This window comes from Oncorhynchus tshawytscha, unplaced genomic scaffold (genome assembly GCF_018296145.1).
Source record: "Oncorhynchus tshawytscha isolate Ot180627B unplaced genomic scaffold, Otsh_v2.0 Un_contig_869_pilon_pilon, whole genome shotgun sequence".
NCBI classification, from domain to species: domain Eukaryota; kingdom Metazoa; phylum Chordata; class Actinopteri; order Salmoniformes; family Salmonidae; genus Oncorhynchus; species Oncorhynchus tshawytscha.
In genome coordinates, this window is record NW_024609212.1 from 70001 (window position 1) to 95135 (window position 25135).

General features: G+C 41.7%; 1 protein-coding gene across 5 annotated transcripts in view; it reads left to right on the forward strand.

Annotated features, from left to right (window-relative positions):
* The window catches only part of LOC112241422 (multiple C2 and transmembrane domain-containing protein 2), a 71600-nt gene that overhangs the window by 22567 nt on the left and 23898 nt on the right, over window positions 1–25135 (forward strand). For all 5 annotated transcript variants that reach the window (XM_042314483.1, XM_042314482.1, XM_042314484.1 and 2 more), the window contains 8 exons: window positions 1–159; window positions 790–883; window positions 1029–1131; window positions 3185–3287; window positions 9330–9431; window positions 11775–11849; window positions 11951–12070; window positions 19593–19706. The exon at window positions 1–159 is cut by the window's left edge and continues 28 nt beyond it. In XM_042314483.1, the coding sequence (XP_042170417.1) occupies window positions 1–159; window positions 790–883; window positions 1029–1131; window positions 3185–3287; window positions 9330–9431; window positions 11775–11849; window positions 11951–12070; window positions 19593–19706 (870 nt within the window). The remainder of the gene's footprint in view (window positions 160–789; window positions 884–1028; window positions 1132–3184; window positions 3288–9329; window positions 9432–11774; window positions 11850–11950; window positions 12071–19592; window positions 19707–25135) is intronic.

Below are 25135 nucleotides of genomic sequence, written 5' to 3' on the forward strand. Positions count from 1 at the left end.
CCCAACCAGTCTCAGCTGTTCACGCGGGTTCTGAAAGAGGGAAAAGGTCGTGTGGTCTTCCTGATCGCTCTGAGCACGTGTAGTGGCGTCTCCATCTCCGACATGTGTGCCCCGCCCCTCGAGGAGCCTCAGGAGAGAGAGAAAACTCTGGAGAAATACGTCAGTACTGTCATATAATATTAATATACCTCCTCTGTTATAGAGACATCAGTACTGTTGTTTTACTGGGTCAGTCCTGCCCTCAAGTGATAATGTTGTTTTACAGGGTCAGTCCTGTCTGTAATGTTGTTTTACAGGGTCAGTCCTGTCTGTAATGTTGTTTTACAGGGTCAGTTGTCTGTCTGTAAGTCCTGTCTGTTGTTTTACAGGGTCAGTCCTGTCTGTAATGTTGTTTTACAGGGTCAGTCCTGTCTGTAATGTTGTTTTACAGGGTCAGTCCTGTCTCAGTCCTGTCTGTAATGTTGTTTTACAGGGTCAGTCCTGTCTGTAATGTTGTTTTACAGGGTCAGTCCTGTCTGTAATGTTGTTTTACAGGGTCAGTCCTGTCTGTAATGTTGTTTTACAGGGTCAGTCCTGTCTGTAATGTTGTTTTACAGGGTCAGTCCTGTCTGTAATGTTGTTATACAGGGTCAGTCCTGTCTGTAATGTTGTTTTACAGGGTCAGTCCTGTCTGTAATGTTGTTTTACAGGCTCAGTCCTGTTAGTTAACAGACTCTATTTCTGATGTTGTTCCACAGGGTCAGTCCTGTTAGTTAACAGACTCTATTTCTGATGTTGTTCCCCTCTCAGAGTTTCAAAAGTTCCTTCAGGAACCTCCGGGATGTTGGTTTCCTTCAAGTTAAGATTATCAAGGCTACTGATCTGTTGGCAGCTGATTTAAATGGTATGAAGCACTTCACTCTGAACTTCTTCATTTCACTGTAGAACTAGATATATCCTTTAGTGTTGCACTATATTTTACCACAAAAGCTACTGTATATAGACACTAACTCTGGCTGTGTGTGTGGTTGGGTGGGTGTCTGTTGCAGGGAAGAGTGATCCGTTCTGTGTGTTGGAGTTGGGGAACGACAGACTGCAGACTCACACCATCTATAAAACCCTCAACCCCAACTGGAACAAAGTCTTCACCTTGTCAGTCACACACCTGCTTTTTACCCTCTTAGTTTCCCTTTAAACATGGGATTTAACGTGGTGTTACACATCTGTCATTTTAAAGATGTTCTGTTGTATTACCATATTTCCACACCAGTCGATGGTCAGTTGCCATATAAACCACCCATCTAATCCCAGGTTAATATTCCAGTCGATGGTCAGTTGCCATATAAACCACACATCTAATCCCAGGTTAATATTCCAGTCGATGGTCAATTCCCATATAAACCACCCATCTAATCCCAGGTTAATATTTCAGTCGATGGTCAGTGGCCATGTAAACCACCCATCTAATCCCAGGTTAATATTCCAGTCGATGGTCAGTTGCCATGTAAACCACCCATCTAATCCCAGGTTAATATTTCAGTCGATGGTCAGTTGCCATATAAACCACCCATCTAATCCCAGGTTAATATTCCAGTCGATTGTCAGTTGCCATATAAACCACCCATCTAATCCCAGGTTAATATTCCAGTCGATGGTCAGTTGCCATATAAACCACCCATCTAATCCCAGGTTAATATTCCAGTCGATGGTCAGTTGCCATATAAACCACCCATCTAATCCCAGGTTAATATTCCAGTCGATTGTCAGTTGCCATATAAACCACCCATCTAATCCCAGGTTAATATTCCAGTCGATGGTCAGTTGCCATATAAACCACCCATCTAATCCCAGGTTAATATTCCAGTCGATGGTCAGTTGCCATATAAACCACCCATCTAATCCCAGGTTAATATTCCAGTCGATGGTCAGTTGCCATATAAACCACCCATCTAATCCCAGGTTAATATTTCAGTCGATGGTCAGTTGCCATATAAACCCCACATCTAATCCCAGGTTAATATTCCAGTCGATGGTCAGTTGCCATATAAACCCCACATCTAATCCCAGGTTAATATTCCAGTCGATGGTCAGTTGCCATATAAACCACCCATCTAATCCCAGGTTAATATTCCAGTCGATGGTCAGTTGCCATATAAACCACCCATCTAATCCCAGGTTAATATTCCAGTCGATGGTCAGTTGCCATATAAACCACCCATCTAATCCCAGGTTAATATTCCAGTCGATGGTCAGTTGCCATATAAACCACCCATCTAATCCCAGGTTAATATTCCAGTCGATGGTCAGTTGCCATATAAACCACCCATCTAATCCCAGGTTAATATTCCAGTCGATTGTCAGTTGCCATATAAACCACCCATCTAATCCCAGGTTAATATTCCAGTCGATTGTCAGTTGCCATATAAACCACCCATCTAATCCCAGGTTAATATTCCAGTCGATGGTCAGTTGCCATATAAACCACCCATCTAATCCCAGGTTAATATTCCAGTCGATTGTCAGTTGCCATATAAACCACCCATATAATCCCAGGTTAATATTCCAGTCGATGGTCAATTGCCATATAAACCACCCATCTAATCCCAGGTTAATATTCCAGTCGATGGTCAGTTGCCATATAAACCACCCATCTAATCCCAGGTTAATATTCCAGTCGATGGTCAGTTGCCATATAAACCACCCATCTAATCCCAGGTTAATATTCCAGTCGATGGTCAATTCCCATATAAACCACCCATCTAATCCCAGGTTAATATTCCAGTCGATGGTCAATTCCCATATAAACCACCCATCTAATCCCAGGTTAATATTCCAGTCGATGGTCAATTCCCATATAAACCCCACATCTAATCCCAGGTTAATATTCCAGTCGATGGTCAGTTGCCATATAAACCACCCATCTAATCCCAGGTTAATATTCCAGTCGATGGTCAGTTGCCATATAAACCACCCATCTAATCCCAGGTTAATATTCCAGTCGATGGTCAGTTGCCATATAAACCACCCATCTAATCCCAGGTTAATATTCCAGTCGATGGTCAGTTGCCATATAAACCACCCATCTAATCCCAGGTTAATATTCCAGTCGATGGTCAGTTGCCATATAAACCACCCATCTAATCCCAGGTTAATGTTTCAGTGAATGTTTCTGCTGTATTTATATCCATGTGTGTGTGTTGTCCAGCCCAGTAAAAGACATCCATGATATTCTGGACCTGACCATCTTTGATGAGGATGGAGACAAAGCACCTGACTTCCTGGGCAAAGTGGCCATTCCTCTGCTTTCTGTAAGTTATAAAGTGGCCATTCCTCTACTTTCTGTGAGTTATAAAGTGTCCATTCCTCTACTCTCTGTGAGTAGCATAGTGGCCATTCCTCTGCTTTCTGTGAGTAGCATAGTGGCCATTCCTCTGCTTTCTGTGAGTAGCATAGTGGCCATTCCTCTGCTTTCTGTAAGTTATAAAGTGTCCATTCCTCTGCTTTCTGTAAGTTATAAAGTGGCCATTCCTCTGCTTTCTGTAAGTTATAAAGTGGCCATTCCTCTGCTTTCTGTAAGTTATAAAGTGTCCATTCCTCTGCTTTCTGTAAGTTATAAAGTGGCCATTCCTCTGCTTTCTGTAAGTTATAAAGTGTCCATTCCTCTGCTTTCTGTAAGTTATAAAGTGTCCATTCCTCTGCTTTCTGTAAGTTATAAAGTGGCCATTCCTCTGCTTTCTGTAAGTTATAAAGTGTCCATTCCTCTGCTTTCTGTAAGTTATAAAGTGTCCATTCCTCTGCTTTCTGTAAGTTATAAAGTGTCCATTCCTCTGCTTTCTGTAAGTTATAAAGTGTCCATTCCTCTGCTTTCTGTAAGTTATAAAGTGTCCATTCCTCTGCTTTCTGTAAGTTATAAAGTGTCCATTCCTCTGCTTTCTGTAAGTTATAAAGTGTCCATTCCTCTACTCTCTGTGAGTAGCATAGTGGCCATTCCTCTGCTTTCTGTAAGTTATAAAGTGTCCATTCCTCTACTTTCTGTAAGTTATAAAGTGTCCATTCCTCTACTTTCTGTAAGTTATAAAGTGTCCATTCCTCTGCTTTCTGTGAGTAGCATAGTGGCCATTCCTCTACTTTCTGTAAGTTATAAAGTGGCCATTCCTCTGCTTTCTGTAAGTTATAAAGTGTCCATTCCTCTGCTTTCTGTAAGTTATAAAGTGTCCATTCCTCTGCTTTCTGTAAGTTATAAAGTGTCCATTCCTCTGCTTTCTGTGAGTAGCAAAGTGGCCATTCCTCTGCTTTCTGTAAGTTATAAAGTGTCCATTCCTCTGCTTTCTGTAAGTTATAAAGTGTCCATTCCTCTGCTTTCTGTAAGTTATAAAGTGTCCATTCCTCTACTCTCTGTGAGTAGCATAGTGGCCATTCCTCTACTTTCTGTGAGTAGCATAGTGGCCATTCCTCTACTTTCTGTGAGTAGCATAGTGGCCATTCCTCTGCTTTCTGTAAGTTATAAAGTGGCCATTCCTCTGCTTTCTGTAAGTTATAAAGTGTCCATTCCTCTGCTTTCTGTAAGTTATAAAGTGTCCATTCCTCTACTTTCTGTAAGTAACATAGTGGCCATTCCTCTACTTTCTGTGAGTAACATAGTGGCCATTCCTCTACTCTCTGTGAGTAACATAGTGGCCACTCCTCTGCTTTCTGTGAGTTATAAAGTGGCCATTCCTCTACTTTCTGTGAGTAGCATAGTGGCCATTCCTCTGCTTTCTGTAAGTTATAAAGTGGCCATTCCTCTACTTTCTGTGAGTAACATAGTGACCACTCCTCTACTCTCTGTGAGTAGCATAGTGGCCATTCCTCTACTCTCTGTGAGTAGCATAGTGGCCATTCCTCTGCTTTCTGTAAGTTATAAAGTGGCCATTCCTCTGCTTTCTGTAAGTTATAAAGTGTCCATTCCTCTGCTTTCTGTAAGTTATAAAGTGTCCATTCCTCTACTCTCTGTGAGTAACATAGTGGCCATTCCTCTACTTTCTGTGAGTAGCATAGTGGCCATTCCTCTACTTTCTGTGAGTAGCATAGTGGCCATTCCTCTACTCTCTGTGAGTAACATAGTGGCCATTCCTTTACTTTCTGTGAGTAGCATAGTGTCCATTCCTCTGCTTTCTGTAAGTTATAAAGTGGCCATTCCTCTGCTTTCTGTAAGTTATAAAGTGTCCATTCCTCTGCTTTCTGTAAGTTATAAAGTGTCCATTCCTCTGCTTTCTGTAAGTTATAAAGTGGCCATTCCTCTGCTTTCTGTAAGTTATAAAGTGTCCATTCCTCTGCTTTCTGTGAGTAGCAAAGTGGCCATTCCTCTGCTTTCTGTAAGTTATAAAGTGTCCATTCCTCTGCTTTCTGTAAGTTATAAAGTGTCCATTCCTCTGCTTTCTGTAAGTTATAAAGTGTCCATTCCTCTGCTTTCTGTAAGTTATAAAGTGTCCATTCCTCTGCTTTCTGTAAGTTATAAAGTGTCCATTCCTCTGCTTTCTGTAAGTTATAAAGTGTCCATTCCTCTGCTTTCTGTAAGTTATAAAGTGTCCATTCCTCTGCTTTCTGTAAGTTATAAAGTGTCCATTCCTCTACTCTCTGTGAGTAGCATAGTGGCCATTCCTCTGCTTTCTGTAAGTTATAAAGTGTCCATTCCTCTACTTTCTGTAAGTTATAAAGTGTCCATTCCTCTACTTTCTGTAAGTTATAAAGTGTCCATTCCTCTGCTTTCTGTGAGTAGCATAGTGGCCATTCCTCTACTTTCTGTAAGTTATAAAGTGGCCATTCCTCTGCTTTCTGTAAGTTATAAAGTGTCCATTCCTCTGCTTTCTGTAAGTTATAAAGTGTCCATTCCTCTGCTTTCTGTAAGTTATAAAGTGTCCATTCCTCTGCTTTCTGTGAGTAGCAAAGTGGCCATTCCTCTGCTTTCTGTAAGTTATAAAGTGTCCATTCCTCTGCTTTCTGTAAGTTATAAAGTGTCCATTCCTCTGCTTTCTGTAAGTTATAAAGTGTCCATTCCTCTACTCTCTGTGAGTAGCATAGTGGCCATTCCTCTACTTTCTGTGAGTAGCATAGTGGCCATTCCTCTACTTTCTGTGAGTAGCATAGTGGCCATTCCTCTGCTTTCTGTAAGTTATAAAGTGGCCATTCCTCTGCTTTCTGTAAGTTATAAAGTGTCCATTCCTCTGCTTTCTGTAAGTTATAAAGTGTCCATTCCTCTACTCTCTGTGAGTAACATAGTGGCCATTCCTCTACTTTCTGTGAGTAGCATAGTGGCCATTCCTCTACTTTCTGTGAGTAGCATAGTGGCCATTCCTCTACTCTCTGTGAGTAACATAGTGGCCATTCCTTTACTTTCTGTGAGTAGCATAGTGGCCATTCCTCTGCTTTCTGTAAGTTATAAAGTGGCCATTCCTCTACTTTCTGTGAGTAACATAGTGACCACTCCTCTACTCTCTGTGAGTAACATCCTCTACTCTCTGTGAGTAACATAGTGACCACTCCTCTACTCTCTGTGAGTAACATAGTGACCATTCCTCTACTCTCTGTGAGTAACATAGTGACCACTCCTCTACTCTCTGTGAGTAACATAGTGACCATTCCTCTACTCTCTGTGAGTAACATCCTCTACTCTCTGTGAGTAACATAGTGACCATTCCTCTACTCTCTGTGAGTAACATAGTGACCACTCCTCTACTCTCTGTGAGTAACATAGTGACCACTCCTCTACTCTCTGTGAGTAACATAGTGGCCACTCCTCTGCTTTCTGTGAGTAGCATAGTGGCCATTCCTCTACTTTCTGTGAGTAGCATAGTGGCCATTCCTCTGCTTTCTGTGAGTAGCATAGTGGCCATTCCTCTGCTTTCTGTGAGTTATAAAGTGGCCATTCCTCTACTTTCTGTGAGTAACATAGTGACCACTCCTCTACTCTCTGTGAGTAGCATAGTGGCCATTCCTCTACTCTCTGTGAGTAACATAGTGACCACTCCTCTACTCTCTGTGAGTAACATAGTGACCACTCCTCTACTCTCTGTGAGTAACATAGTGGCCACTCCTCTGCTTTCTGTGAGTAGCATAGTGGCCATTCCTCTACTTTCTGTGAGTAACATAGTGACCACTCCTCTACTCTCTTTGAGTAACATAGTGACCACTCCTCTACTCTCTGTGAGTACCATAGTGACCACTCCTCTACTCTCTTTGAGTACCATAGTGACCACTCCTCTACTCTCTTTGAGTAACATAGTGACCACTCCTCTACTCTCTTTGAGTAACATAGTGACCACTCCTCTACTCTCTGTGAGTAACATAGTGACCATTCCTCTACTCTCTGTGAGTAACATAGTGACCACTCCTCTACTCTCTGTGAGTAACATAGTGACCACTCCTCTACTCTCTTTGAGTACCATAGTGACCACTCCTCTACTCTCTTTGAGTAACATAGTGACCACTCCTCTACTCTCTGTGAGTACCATAGTGACCACTCCTCTACTCTCTGTGAGTAACATAGTGACCACTCCTCTACTCTCTTTGAGTAACATAGTGACCACTCCTCTACTCTCTGTGAGTACCATAGTGACCACTCCTCTACTCTCTTTGAGTACCATAGTGACCACTCCTCTACTCTCTGTGAGTAACATAGTGACCACTCCTCTACTTTCTGTGAGTAACATAGTGACCATTCCTCTGCTTTCTGTGAGTAACATAGTGACCATTCCTCTGCTTTCTGTGAGTAACATAGTGGCCACTCCTCTGCTTTCTGTGAGTAGCATAGTGACCATTCCTCTACTCTCTGTGAGTAGCATAGTGGCCACTCCTCTACTCTCTGTGAGTAACATAGTGACCACTCCTCTACTCTCTGTGAGTAACATAGTGACCACTCCTCTACTCTCTGTGAGTAACATAGTGACCACTCCTCTACTCTCTCTGAGTAACATAGTGACCACTCCTCTACTCTCTTTGAGTAACATAGTGACCATTCCTCTACTCTCTGTGAGTAACATAGTGACCACTCCTCTACTCTCTGTGAGTAACATAGTGACCATTCCTCTACTCTCTTTGAGTAACATAGTGACCATTCCTCTACTCTCTTTGAGTAACATAGTGACCCTCCTCTACTCTCTGTGAGTAACATAGTGACCACTCCTCTACTCTCTGTGAGTAACATAGTGACCATTCCTCTACTCTCTGTGAGTAACATAGTGACCATTCCTCTACTCTCTGTGAGTAACATAGTGACCACTCCTCTACTCTCTGTGAGTAACATAGTGACCATTCCTCTACTCTCTGTGAGTAACATAGTGACCATTCCTCTACTCTCTGTGAGTAACATAGTGACCATTCCTCTACTCTCTGTGAGTAACATAGTGACCACTCCTCTACTCTCTGTGAGTAACATAGTGACCACTCCTCTACTCTCTGTGAGTAACATAGTGACCATTCCTCTACTCTCTGTGAGTAACATAGTGACCATTCCTCTACTCTCTGTGAGTAACATAGTGACCACTCCTCTACTCTCTTGAGTAACATAGTGACCACTCCTCTACTCTCTGTGAGTAACATAGTGACCACTCCTCCTCTACTCTCTGTGAGTAGCATAGTGACCACTCCTCTACTCTCTGTGAGTAACATAGTGACCATTCCTCTACTCTCTGTGAGTAACATAGTGACCACTCCTCTACTCTCTGTGAGTAACATAGTGACCATTCCTCTACTCTCTTTGAGTAACTTAGTGACCACTCCTCTACTCTCTGTGAGTAACATAGTGACCACTCCTCTACTCTCTTTGAGTAACATAGTGACCATTCCTCTACTCTCTGTGAGTAACATAGTGACCATTCCTCTACTCTCTGTGAGTAACATAGTGACCACTCCTCTACTCTCTGTGAGTAACATAGTGACCATTCCTCTACTCTCTGTGAGTAACATAGTGACCACTCCTCTACTCTCTGTGAGTAACATAGTGACCACTCCTCTACTCTCTGTGAGTAACATAGTGACCACTCCTCTACTCTCTGTGAGTAACATAGTGGCCTTTCCCAAAGTCTCTGTGAGTAACATAGTGACCACTCCTCTACTCTCTGTGAGTAACATAGTGGCCTTTCCCAAAGTCTCTGTGAGTAACATAGTGACCATTCCTCTACTCTCTTTGAGCAGTGTGAATCCTCTGACATATTACACTATGTATTTTCATTAGATGAATGGGAGTTCAAGTCAAGAGGGCCTTACAGTCCAGTCATGTCTTCACCCTCTGTTTCCAGTAATCCACTGGTCCAGCTTAGTGTTGGTCTCTGTATATTACCTGTACATTACATTACACTCTCTGTCCCCTCCAGATCCACAATGGTCAACCGATCTGCTGTCCCCTGAAGAAAGAGGATCTGGTGTGTCTGTCTAAAGGAAGCATCTTCCTAGAGCTGGAGCTCATCTTCAACCCAGTGAGTCCAATCACACTGTCTGATGCCCCTCCAGTCTATTCTGTTGGCCAGGGCCCATAGGGTATAGGTGGCTGTTCTGTAGGGTCATCTGGACCGGTCCTGTCAGATACTGTACTGTAGGGTCATCTGGACCGATGGGCCGGTCCTGACAGATACTGTACTGTAGGGTCATCTAGACCGATGGACCGGTCCTGACAGATACTGTACTGTAGGGTCATCTGGACTGATGGACCGGTCCTAACAGATACTGTACTGTAGGGTCATCTAGACCGATGGACCGGTCCTGTCAGATACTGTACTGTAGGGTCATCTGGACCGATGGACCGGTCCTGTCAGATACTGTACTGTAGGGTCATCTGGACCGATGGACCGGTCCTATCAGATACTGTACTGTAGGGTCATCTGGACCGGTCCTAACAGATACTGTACTGTAGGGTCATCTGGAATGATGTTTTATACAGATGGACCAGTCCTGACAGATTGTGTGTGTGTGTGTGTGTGTGTGTGTGTGTGTGTGTGTGTGTGTGTGTGTGTGTGTGTGTGTGCGTGTGTGTGTGTGTGTGTGTGTGTGTGTGTGTGTGTGTGTGTGTGCGGGAACAACCTGTGTCTTCCTCCATCTCTCTCTATTTAAACAGGAACAACCTGTGTCTTCCTCCGTCTTTCTCTCCAATTGCTCTTAAATACAAGTAAAACTAAATGCATGCTCTTCAACCGATCGCTACCTGCACCTGCCCGCCTGTCCAACATCACTACTCTGGACGGCTCTGACTTAGAATACGTGGACAACTACAAATACTTAGGTGTCTGGTTAGACTGTAAACTCTCCTTCCAGACCCATATCAAACATCTCCAATCCAAAGTTAAATCTAGAATTGGCTTCCTATTTCGCAACAAAGCATCCTTCACTCATGCTGCCAAACATACCCTTGTAAAACTGACCATCCTACCAATCCTCGACTTTGGCGATGTCATTTACAAAATAGCCTCCAATACCCTACTCAACAAATTGGATGCAGTCTATCACAGTGCAATCCGTTTTGTCACCAAAGCCCCATACTACCCACCATTGCGACCTGTACGCTCTCGTTGGCTGGCCCTCGCTTCATACTCGTCGCCAAACCCACTGGCTCCATGTCATCTACAAGACCCTGCTAGGTAAAGTCCCCCCTTATCTCAGCTCGCTGGTCACCATAGCATCTCCCACCTGTAGCACACGCTCCAGCAGGTATATCTCTCTAGTCACCCCCAAAACCAATTCTTTCTTTGGCCGCCTCTCCTTCCAGTTCTCTGCTGCCAATGACTGGAACAATCTACAAAAATCTCTGAAACTGGAAACACTTATCTCCCTCACTAGCTTTAAGCACCAACTGTCAGAGCAGCTCACAGATTACTGCACCTGTACATAGCCCACCTATAATTTAGCCCAAACAACTACCTCTTTCCCAACTGTATTTAATTTATTTATTTTGCTCCTTTGCACCCCATTATTTTTATTTCTACTTTGCACATTCTTCCACTGCAAAACTACCATTCCAGTGTTTTACTTGCTATATTGTATTTACTCTGCCACCATGGCCTTTTTTTTTTTTTGCCTTTACCTCCTTCTCACCTCATTTGCTCACATTGTATATAGACTTGTTTATACTGTATTATTGACTGTATGTTTGTTTTACTCCATGTGTAACTCTGTGTCGTTGTATCTGTCGAACTGCTTTGCTTTATCTTGGCCAGGTCGCAGTTGTAAATGAGAACTTGTTCTCAACTTGGCTACCTGGTTAAATAAAGGTGAAATAAAATAAATAAACAGGACCAACCTGTGTCTTCCTCCATCTCTCTCTCCATTTAACCAGGAACAACCTGTGTCTTCCTCCATCTCTCTCTCTATTTAACCAGGAACAACCTGTGTCTTCCTCCGTCTCTCTCTCCATTTAAACAGGAACAACCTGTGTCTTCCTCCATCTCTCTCTATTTAAACAGGAACAACCTGTGTCTTCCTCCATCTCTCTCTATTTAAACAGGAACAACCTGTGTCTTCCTCCATCTCTCTCTATTTAAACAGGAACAACCTGTGTCTTCCTCCATCTCTCTCTCTATTTAAACAGGAACAACCTGTGTCTTCCTCCATCTCTCTCTCTATTTAAACAGGAACAACCTGTGTCTTCTCTATTTCCATCTCTCTCTCATTTAAACAGGAACAACCTGTGTCTTCCTCCATCTCTCCTCTCCATTTAAACAGGAACAACCTGTGTCTTCCTCCGTCTCTCTCTATTTAAACAGGAACAACCTGTGTCTTCCTCCATCATCTCTCTCCATTTGACTTCTGTTTTCATCTTGTGTTTTTAGGTCAGAGCAGCTATCAGAACATTTAAACCAAAGGAGAAGAAATTCATGGAAGACAATCCAAAGTTTTCTAAAAAGGTTTGCTAAATGAATCTCCATAGTTAAAATATTGCGAAACAGGCAGCCATTTTGTGTTGATCTCAGCATCTTTTTAAGGTGTGTTTCTGTATTCGTTCCAGATGTTGGCACGTAACGTGTACCGCGTGCGTAACCTTTACAGAGCAGTGCAGTCCACATGCCAGTACATCAGCAGCTGTTTCCAGTGGGAGAGTTTCCAGAGGAGTCTCATAGCCTTCCTGGTGAGGCAGTCACCCTTTTCAACATCTAAACACAGCATTACCAAACTACATATACTGTAGTATAGCAGCACCATCTACAGTGTCTCCCATACAACCAGAATCCCTAGCAGGGGGTTCCCCATTTCCAGTCAATAGGTGTTCTCAATATGGGAATCTATCTCTCTCTGTCTCTGTCTGTAGCAGTCAGCCTCTCAAATGTCATATTATATATATACAGTGTTGTAACGATGTACAAATGGTTAAAGTACACAAGGGAAAATAAATAAGCATAAATATGGGTTGTATTTACAATGGTGTTTGTTCTCATATTCATTCATGTGTGTGCCTTTCCAAAACATGTCCAATCAGTGTAATTTACCACAGGTGGACTCCAACAAAGCTGTAGAAACATCTCAAGGATGATCAATGGAAACAGGGTGCACCTGAGCTCAATTTCATCTCATAGCAAAGGGTCTGAATACTTACGTAAATAAGGTTTACGTAAATTTAGGTTTTACATACATGCAACATTTTTGAAAAAACTGGTCTTGCATTGTCATTATGGGGTATTTAGTGTTTGATTGAAGAGGGGAAAAAACGATTTAATCAATTTTAGAATAAGGTTGTAACGTAACAAAATGTGTAAAAAGCCAAGGGGTCTGAATACTTTCCCAATGCACTGTATCCTTTTAAAAGATATTTTCCTTCATTACTTTCTAACTCTCCCACCCCTCCCCTAATTAGAGTAAACTAATGGACAACAACGCTCAGGCTTCTACTTCCAGCTTCTACATACTATATACACTCTACATACTATATACACTCTACATACTATATACACTCTACATACTATATACACTCTACATACTATATACACTCTACATACTATATACACTCTACATACTATATACACTCTACATACTATATACACTTTACATACTATATACACTCTACATACTATATACACTCTACATACTATATACACTCTACATACTATATACACTCTACATACTATATACACTCTCTACATACTATATACACTCTACATACTATATACACTCTACATACTATATACACTCTACATACTATATACACTCTACATACTATATACACTCTACATACTATATACACTCTACATACTATATACATTTACATACTATATACACTCTACATACTATATACACTCTACATACTATATACACTCTACATACTATATACACTCTCCCCAGACCTGACTGCCCTTAACCAACACAAAAACATCCTATGGCGTTCTGCATTAGCATCGAACAGCCCCCGTGATATGCAGCTGTTCAGGGAAGCTAGAAACCATTATACACAGGCAGTTAGAAAAGCCAAGGCTAGCTTTTTCAAGCAGAAATGTGCTTCCTGCAACACTAACTCAAAAAGTTCTGGGACACTGTAAAGTCCATGGAGAATAAGAACACCTCCTCCCAGCTGCCCACTGCACTGAAGATAGGAAACACTGCCACCAATGATAAATCCACCATAATTGAGAATTTCAAAAAGCATTTTTCTACGGCTGGCCATGCTTTCCACCTGGCTACTCCTACCCCGGTCAACAGCACTGCACCCCCAACAGCAACTCGCCCAAGCCTTCCCCATTTCTCCTTCTCCCAAATCCATTCAGCTGATGTTCTGAAAGAGCTGCAAAATCTGGACCCCTACAAATCAGCCGGGCTAGACAATCTGGACCCTTTCTTTCTAAAATTATCTGCCGAAATTGTTGCCACCCCTATTACTAGCCTGTTCAACCTCTCTTTCGTGTCGTCTGAGATTCCCAAAGATTGGAAAGCAGTGGGGGCATCCCCCTCTTCAAAGGGGGACACTCTTGACCCAAACTGCTACAGACCTATATCTATCCTACCGTGCCTTTCTAAGGTCTTCGAAAGCCAAGTCAACAAACAGATTACCGACCATTTCAAATCTCACCATACCTTCTCTGCTATGCAATCTGGTTTCAGAGCTGGTCATGGGTGCACCTCAGCCACGCTCAAGGTCCTAAGCGATATCTTAACCGCCATCGATAAGAAACATTACTGTGCAGCCGTATTCATTGATCTGGCCAAGGCTTTTGACTCTGTCAATCACCACATCCTCATCGGCAGACTCGACAGCCTTGGTTTCTCAAATGATTGCCTCGCCTGGTTCACCAACTACTTCTCTGATAGAGTTCAGTGTGTCAAATCGGAGGGTCTGCTGTCCGGACCTCTGGCAGTCTCTATGGGGGTGCCACAGGGTTCAATTCTTGGACCGACTCTCTTCTCTGTATACATCAATGAGGTCGCTCTTGCTGCTGGTGAGTCTCTGATCCACCTCTACGCAGACAACACCATTCTGTATACTTCCGGCCCTTCTTTGGACACTGTGTTAACAACCCTCCAGGCAGGCTTCAATGCCATACAACTCTCCTTCCGTGGCCTCCAATTGCTCTTAAATACAAGTAAAACTAAATGCATGCTATTCAACCGATCGCTACCTGCACCTACCCGCCTGTCCAACATCACTACTCTGGACGGCTCTGACTTAGAATACGTGGACAACTACAAATACTTAGGTGTCTGGTTAGACTGTAAACTCTCCTTCCAGACCCATATCAAACATCTCCAATCCAAAGTTAAATCTAGAATTGGCTTCCTATTTCGCAACAAAGCATCCTTCACTCATGCTGCCAAACATACCCTTGTGAAACTGACCATCCTACCAATCCTCGACTTTGGCGATGTCATTTACAAAATAGCCTCCAATACCCTACTCAACAAATTGGATGCAGTCTATCACAGTGCAATCCGTTTTGTCACCAAAGCCCCATATACTACCCACCATTGCGACCTGTACGCTCTCGTTGGCTGGCCCTCGCTTCATACTCGTCGCCAAACCCACTGGCTCCATGTCATCTACAAGACCCTGCTAGGTAAAGTCCCCCTTATCTCAGCTCGCTGGTCACCATAGCATCTCCCACCTGTAGCACACGCTCCAGCAGGTATATCTCTCTAGTCACCCCCAAAACCAATTCTTTCTTTGGCCGCCTCTCCTTCCAGTTCTCTGCTGCCAATGACTGGAACAAACTACAAAAATCTCTGAAACTGGAAACACTTATCTCCCTCACTAGCTTTAAGCACCAACTGTCAGAGCAGCTCACAGATTACTGCACCTGTATATAGCCCACCTATAATTTAGCCCAAACAACTACCTCTTTCCCAACTGTATTTAATTTTAATTCATTTATTTATTTTGCTCCTTTGCACCCCATTATTTTTATTTCTACTTTGCACATTCTTCCATTGCAAAACTACCATTCCAGTGTTTTACTTGCTATATTGTATTTACTTTGCCACCATGGCCTTTTTGCCTTTACCTCCCTTTTCACCTCATTTGCTCACATCGTATATAGACTTGTTTATACTGTATTATTGACTGTATGTTTGTTTTACTCCATGTGTAACTCTGTCGTTGTATCTGTCGAACTGCTTTGCTTTATCTTGGCCAGGTCGCAATTGTAAATGAGAACTTGTTCTCAACTTGCCTCCCTGGTTAAATAAAGGTTAAATAAATAAAAAAATAAAAATACACACTATATACATTTACATACTATATACACTCTACATACTATATACACTCTACATACTATATACATATACATACTTTTACACATACATACTATATGCAGTCTACATACTATATACATTGTACATACTATATACACTCTACATACTATATACACTCTACATACTATATACATTTTACATACTATATACACTCTACATACTATATACATTTACATACTATATACACTCTACATACCATATACATTTTACATACTATATACATTGTACATACTATATACACTCTACATACTATATACACTCTACATACTATATACACTCTACATACTATACACTACATACTATATACATTTACATACTATATACACTCTACATACTATATACACTCTACATACTATATACATTTTACATACTATATACACTCTACATACTATATACATTTACATACTATATACACTCTACATACTATATACACTCTACATACTATATACACTCTACATACTATATACACTCTACATACTATATACACTCTACATACTATATACACTCTACATACTATATACATTTTACATACTATATACACTCTACATACTATATACATTTTACATACTATATACACTCTACATACTATATACACTCTACATACTATATACACTCTACATACTATATACATTTTACATACTATATACACTCTACATACTATATACATTTTACATACTATATACACTCTACATACTATATACATTTTACATACTATATACACTCTACATACTATATACACTCTACATACTATACATACTATATACACTCTACATACTATATACATTGTACATACTATATACATTTACATACTATATACACTCTACATACTATATACATTTTACGTACTATATACACTCTACACACTATATACATTTACATACTATATACACTACATACTATATACATTTTACATACTATATACACTCTACATACTATATACACTCTACATACTATATACATTTTACATACTATATACACTCTACATACTATATACATTTTACATACTATATACACTCTACATACTATATACACTCTACATACTATATGCAGTCTACATACTATATACACTCTACATACTCTATACATTTTACATACTATATACATTTTACATACTATACACTCTACATACTATATACACTCTACATACTATATACACTGCTCAAAAAAATTAAGGGAACACTAAAATAACACATCCTAGATCTGAATGAATGAAATATTTTTATTTAATACTTTTTTCTTTACATGGTTGAATGTGCTGACAACAAAATCACACAAAATCAATGGAAATCAAATTTATCAACCCATGGAGGTCTGGATTTGGAGTCACACTCAAAATTAAAGTGGAAAACTACACTACAGGCTGATCCAACTTTGATGTAATGTCCTTAAAACAAGTCAAAATGAGGCTCAGTTGTGTGTGTGGCCTCCACGTGCCTGTATGACCTCCCTACAACGCCTGGGCATGCTCCTGATGAGGTGGCGGATGGTCTCCTGAGGGATCTCCTCCCAGACCTGGACTAAAGCATCCACCAACTCCTGGAGAGTCTGTGGTGCACCGTGGCGTGGTGGATAGAGCGAGACATGATGTCCCAGATGTGCTCAATTGGATTCAGGTCTGGGGAACGGGCGGGCCAGTCCATAGCATCAATGCCTTCCTCTTGCAGGAACTGCTGACACACTCCAGCCACATGAGGTTTAGCATTGTCTTGCATTAGGAGGAACCCAGGGCCAACCGCACCAGCATAAGGTCTCACAAGGGGTCTGAGGATCTCATCTCGGTACCTAATGGCAGTCAGGCTACCTCTGGCGAGCACATGGAGGGCTGTGCGGCCTCCCAAAGAAATGCCACCCCACACCATGACTGACCCACCGCCAAACCGGTCATGCTGGAGAATGTTGCAGGCAGCAGAACGTTCTCCACGGCGTCTCCAGACTGTCACGTCTGTCACATGTGCTCAGTGTGAACCTGCTTTCATCTGTGAAGAGCACAGGGCGCCAGTGGCGAATTTGCCAATCTTGGTGTTCTCTGGCAAATGCCAAACGTCCTGCACGGTGTTGGGCTGTAAGCACAACCCCCACCTGTGGACGTCGGGCCCTCATACCACCCTCATGGAGTCTGTTTCTGACCATTTGAGCAGACACATGCACATTAGTGGCCTGCTGGAGGTCATTTTGCAGGGCTCTGGCAGTGCTCCTCCTGCTCCTCGCACAAAGGCGGAGGTAGCGGTCCTGCTGCTGGGTTGTTGCCCTCCTACGGCCTCCTCCACGTCTCCTGATGTACTGGCCTGTCTCCTGGTTGCGCCTCCATGCTCTGGACACTACGCTGACAGACACAGCAAACCTTCTTGCCACAGCTCGCATTGATGTGCCATCCTGGATGAGCTGCACTACCTGAGCCACTTGTGTGGGTTGTAGACTCTGTCTCATGCTACGACTAGAGTGAAAGCACAGCCAGCATTCAAAAGTGACCTAAACATCAGGAAGCATAGGAACTGAGAAGTGGTCTGTGGTCACCACCTGCAGAACCACTCCTTTATTGGGGGTGTCTTGCTAATTGCCTATAATTTCCACCTGTTGTCTGTTCCATTTGCACAACAGCATGTGAAATGTATTGTCAATCAGTGTTGCTTCCTAAGTGGACAGTTTGATTTCACAGAAGTGCGATTGACTTGGAGTTACATTGTGTTGTTTAAGTGTTCCCTTTATTTTTTTGAGCAGTGTACATTTTACAGACACAGTCTATTTTTACAATAGTTATCTTTTGTTTGATTTTAAACCCCCCTTCAGCTCCATTCAACCCCTCCCATCTATCTATAGAAGATAGGATCTAGCCTCAGCTACAGTGTAGACTGGTCCCACTAGAGGAGAAGAAGATAGGATCTAGCCTCAGCTACAGTGTAGACTGGTCCCACTAGAGGAGAAGAAGATAGGATCTAGCCTCAGCTACAGTGTAGACTGGTCCCACTAGAGGAGAAGAAGATAGGATCTAGCCTCAGCTACAGTGTAGACTGGTCCCACTAGAGGAGAAGAAGAGATGGAGTGTATGGTAAATACAGTGTATTTAATGTTCAGTTAATGAAGTGACCCTTTATCAGTTTATCCTCCCTTCTTCTCCCATCTGCCTCTCCTCTCCCCTACTCCTCCCCTGTACTCATCCTCTCATCTCCCCTCCCTTCTCCTCTTCTCTCCCCCTACTCCTCCCCTGTACTCATCCTCTCATCTCCTCTTCTCTCCCCCGTACTCCTCCCCTGTACTCATCCTCTCATCTCCTCTTCTCTCCCCCTACTCCTCCCCTGTACTCATCCTCTCATCTCCCCTCCCTTCTCCTCTTCTCTCCCCCTACTCCTCCCCCTCTCCTCCCCTCTTCTCCCATCTGCCTCTCCTCTCCCCTACTCCTCCCCTGTACTCATCCTCTCATCTCCCCTCCTTCTCCTCTTCTCTCCCCCTACTCCTCCCCTCTCCTCCCCTCTTCTCCCATCTGCCTCTCCTCTCCCCTACTCCTCCCTGTATTCATCCTCTCATCTCCTCTTCTCTCCCCCTACTCCTCCCCCTCTCCTCCCCTCTTCTCCCATCCGCCTCTCCTCTCCAACTCCTCTCCCCTACTCCTCCCCTCTTCTCTTTTCCTCCGCTTCTCTCCTTTCCTCTCCCCTCCTCTCCCCTTCCTACTCCTCTCCTCTTCTCTCTTCATTTCCTCTTCCCCTCCTTTTCTATCATCTTCTCTCCTTCCCTCTCATCCCCGCCTCTCCTCTCCCCTCTTCCCCCACTCTTCCCCACTCCTCTCTTCTCTTCCTCCCCTCTCATCCCTACTCCTCTCATCTCCTTCCCTACTCCTTCTCCTTCCCTACTCCGCTCCCCTCTGTCCTATGCTACTTCTCTTCTCCTCCTCTCCTCTCCCGTCCTCTCATCTCTTCCTATAGATATTCCTGCTGGCGGTATGGCATTGGGAGTTCTACATGTTGCCTCTCTGTCTGGTTCTGCTCATCACATGGAACTATCTTCAGATTGCATCTGGACGGGCCAACCAGGACCTGGTCAGTACAGCGCCTCACTCCAAACAGCCATGTTTAATCATATTCCCCTACAACCATTACCACTATCTCCTAGATTCGACAACTATTACCACTATCCCCTAGATTCTACAACTATTACCACTATCCCTAGATTCTACAACTATTACCACTATCCCCTAGATTCTACAACTATTACCCCTATCCCTAGATTCTACAACTATTACCCCTATCCCTAGATTCTACAACTATTACCCCTATCCCTAGATTCTACAACTATTACCCCTATCCCCTAGATTCTAGAACTGCTACCACTATCCCCTAGATTCTACAACTATTACCACTATCTCCTAGATTCTACAACTACTACCACTATCTCCTAGATTCTACAACTATTACCACTATCCCCTAGATTCTACAACTATTACCACTATCTCCTAGATTCTAGAACTATTACCACTATCTCCTAGATTCTACAACTACTACCACTATCTCCTAGATTCTACAACTACTACCACTATCCCCTAGATTCTAGAACTGCTACCACTATCCCCTAGATTCTACAACTACCACTATCTCCTAGATTCTACAACTACCACTATCTCCTAGATTCTACAACTACCACTATCTCCTAGATTCTACAACTATTACCACTATCTCCTAGATTCTACAACTATTACCACTATCTCCTAGATTCTACAATCACTACCACTATCTCCTAGATTCTACAACTGCTACCACTATCTCCCTAGATTCTACAACTATTACCACTATCTCCTAGATTCTAGAACTACTACCACTATCTCCTAGATTCTACAACTACTACCACTATCTCCTAGATTCTACAACTACTACCACTATCTCCTAGATTCTACAACTATACCACTACCACTATCCCTAGATTTCAACTACACTATCTCCTAGATTCTACAACCTACCACTATCTCCTAGATTCTACAACTATTACCACTATCTCCTAGATTCTACAACTATTACCACTTCTAGATTCTACAACTACTACCACTATCTCCTAGATTCTACAACTACTACCACTATCTCCTAGATTCTACAACTATTACCACTATCTACCCTAGATTCTACAACTACTACCACTATCTCCTAGATTCTACAACTATCTACCACGATCCCTAGATTCTACAACTATTACCACTATCCCCTAGATTCTACAGCTACCACTATCTCCTAGATTCTAGAACTACTACCACTATCTCCTAGATTCTAGAACTATTACCACTATCTCCTAGATTCTAGAACTACTACCACCATCTCCTAGATTCTAGAACTACTACCACCATCTCCTAGATTCTAGAACTACTACCACTATCTACTAGATTCTACAACTACTACCACTATCTCCTAGATTCTAGAACTACTACCACTATCTCCTAGATTCTACAAACTACTACCACTATCTCCTAGATTCTACAACTATTACCACTATCCCTAGATTTGACAACTACCACTATCTCCTAGATTCTACAACTATTACCACTATCCCCTAGATTCTACAACTATTACCACTACCCCCTAGATTCTACAACTACTACCACTATCCCCTAGATTCTACAACTACCACTATCTCCTAGATTCTACAACTATTACCACTATCTCCTAGATTCTACAACTATTACCACTATCTCCTAGATTCTAGAATCATTACCACCATCTCCTAGATTCTACAACTGCTACCACTATCCCCTAGATTCTACAACTACTACCACTATCTCCTAGATTCTACAACTACTACCACTATCTCCTAGATTCTACAACTATTACCACTATCTCCTAGATTCTACAACTACTACCACTATCTCCTAGATTCTACAACTATTACCACGATCCCCTAGATTCTACAACTATTACCACTATCCCCTAGATTCTACAGCTACCACTATCTCCTAGATTCTAGAACTACTACCACTATCTCCTAGATTCTAGAACTATTACCACTATCTCCTAGATTCTAGAACTACTACCACCATCTCCTAGATTCTAGAACTACTACCACCATCTCCTAGATTCTAGAACTACTACCACCATCTCCTAGATTCTAGAACTACTACCACTATCTACTAGATTCTACAACTATTACCACTATCTCCTAGATTCTAGAACTACTACCACTATCTCCTAGATTCTACAACTATTACCACTATCTCCCTAGATTCTGATTCTAGACAACTACCACTATCTCCTAGATTCTAGAACTACCACTATCTCCTAGATTCTACAACTATACCACTCCCTAGATTCTACAACTATACCACTATCCCCTAGATTCTACAATTACCACTATCCCCTAGATTCTACAACTATTACCACTATCCCCTAGATTCTACAACTACTACCACTATCTCCTAGATTCTACAACTATTACCACTATCTCCTAGATTCTACAACTATTACCACTATCTCCTAGATTCTACAACTATTACCACTATCTCCTAGATTCTACAACTATTACCACTATCTCCTAGATTCTACAACTATTACCACTATCTCCTAGATTCTACAACTATTACCACGATCCCCTAGATTCTACCACTATCTCCTAGATTCTACACCACTATCTCCTAGATTCTACAACTATTACCACTATCTCCTAGATTCTACAACTATTACCACTATCCCTAGATTCTACAACTATTACCACTATCTCCTAGATTCTACAACTATTACCACTATCATCCTAGATTCTAGAATCATTACCACCATCTCCTAGATTCTAGATTCTACAACTACCACTATCTACCACTACTATTCTACAACTACTACCACTATCCCCTAGATTCTACAACTACTACCACTATCTCCTAGATTCTACAACTATTACCACTATCTCCTAGATTCTACAACTATTACCACTATCTCCTAGATTCTACAACTATTACCACTATCTCCTAGATTCTAGAATCATTACCACCATCTCCTAGATTCTACAACTGCTACCACTATCCCTAGATTCTACAACTACTACCACTATCTCCTAGATTCTACAACTACTACCACTATCTCCTAGATTCTACAACTATTACCACAATCCCTAGATTCTACAACTATTACCACGATCCCCTAGATTCTACAACTATTACCAATATCCCCTAGATTCTACAGCTACCACTATCTCCTAGATTCTAGAACTATTACCACTATCTCCTAGATTCTAGAACTACTACCACCATCTCCTAGATTCTAGAACTACTACCACCATCTCCTAGATTCTAGAACTACTACCACTATCTACTAGATTCTACAACTATTACCACTATCTACTAGATTCTAGAACTGCTACCACTATCCCCTAGATTTGACAACTACCACTATTTCCTAGATTCTACAACTACCACTATCTCCTAGATTCTACAACTACCACTATCTCCTAGATTCTACAACTACCACTATCTCCTAGATTCTACAACTATTACCACCATCTCCTAGATTCTAGAACTACTACCACTATCTCCTAGATTCTAGAACTACTACCACGATCTCCTAGATTCTAGAACTACTACCACTATCTCCTAGATTCTACAACTATTACCACGATCCCTAGATTCTACAACTATTACCACTATCTCCTAGATTCTACAACTATTACCACTATCCCCTAGATTCTACAACTATTACCACTATCTCCTAGATTCTACAACTATTACCACTATCTCCTAGATTCTACAACTACCACTATCTCCTAGATTCTACAACTACTACCACTATCTCCTAGATTCTACAACTATTACCACGATCCCCTAGATTCTACAACTATTACCACTATCCCCTAGATTCTACAACTATTACCACTATCTCCTAGATTCTACAACTACTACCACTATCTCCTAGATTCTACAACTACTACCACTATCTCCTAGATTCTACAACTACTACCACTATCTCCTAGATTCTACAACTACTACCACTATCTCCTAGATTCTACAACTATTACCACTATCTCCTAGATTCTAGAACTATTACCACTATCTCCTAGATTCTAGAACTACTACCACTATCTCCTAGATTCTACAACTACTACCACTATCTCCTAGATTCTAGAACTACTACCACTATCTCCTAGATTCTACAACTATTACCACTATCTCCTAGATTCTACAACTATTACCACTATCTCCTAGATTCTACAACTACTACCACTATCCCCTAGATTGTAGAACTGCTACCACTATCCCCTATATTTGACAACTACCACTATCTCCTAGATTCTACAACTACCACTATCTCCTAGATTCTACAACTATTACCACTATCTCCTAGATTCTACAACTACCACTATCTCCTAGATTCTACAACTATTACCACTATCTCCTAGATTCTACAACTATTACCACTATCTCCTAGATTCTACAACTATTACCACTATCTCCTAGATTCTACAACTATTACCATCTCCTAGATTCTACAACTAGATACCACTATCCCTAGATTCTACAACTATTACCACTATCCCTAGATTCTACAACTATTACCACTATCTCCTAGATTCTACAACTATTACCACTATCTCCTAGATTCTAGAACATTACCACTATCTCCTAGATTCTACAACTGCTACCACTATCTCCTAGATTCTACAACTACTACCACTATCTCCTAGATTCTACAACTACTACCACTATCTCCTAGATTCTACAACTATTACCACTAGATCCCTAGATTCTACAACTATTACCACTATCCCCTAGATTCTACCAACTAGATTCTACAACTATTACCAATATCCCCTAGATTCTACAGCTACCACTATCTCCTAGATTCTAGAACTATTACCACTATCTCCTAGATTCTAGAACTACTACCACCATCTCCTAGATTCTAGAACTACTACCACCATCTCCTAGATTCTAGAACTACTACCACTATCTACTAGATTCTACAACTATTACCACTATCTACTAGATTCTAGAACTGCTACCACTATCCCTAGATTTGACAACTACCACTATTTCCTAGATTCTACAACTACCACTATCTCCTAGATTCTACAACTACCACTATCTCCTAGATTCTACAACTACCACTATCTCCTAGATTCTACAACTATTACCACCATCTCCTAGATTCTAGAACTACTACCACTATCTCCTAGATTCTAGAACTACTACCACTATCTCCTAGATTCTAGAACTACTACCACTATCTCCTAGATTCTACAACTATTACCACGATCCCCTAGATTCTACAACTATTACCACTATCTCCTAGATTCTACAACTATTACTACGATCCCCTAGATTCTACAACTATTACCACTATCCCCTAGATTCTACAACTATTACCACTATCCCCTAGATTCTACAACTACTACCACTATCCCCTAGATTCTACAACTACCACTATCTCCTAGATTCTACAACTATTACCACTATCTCCTAGATTCTACAACTATTACCACTATCCCCTAGATTCTACAACTATTA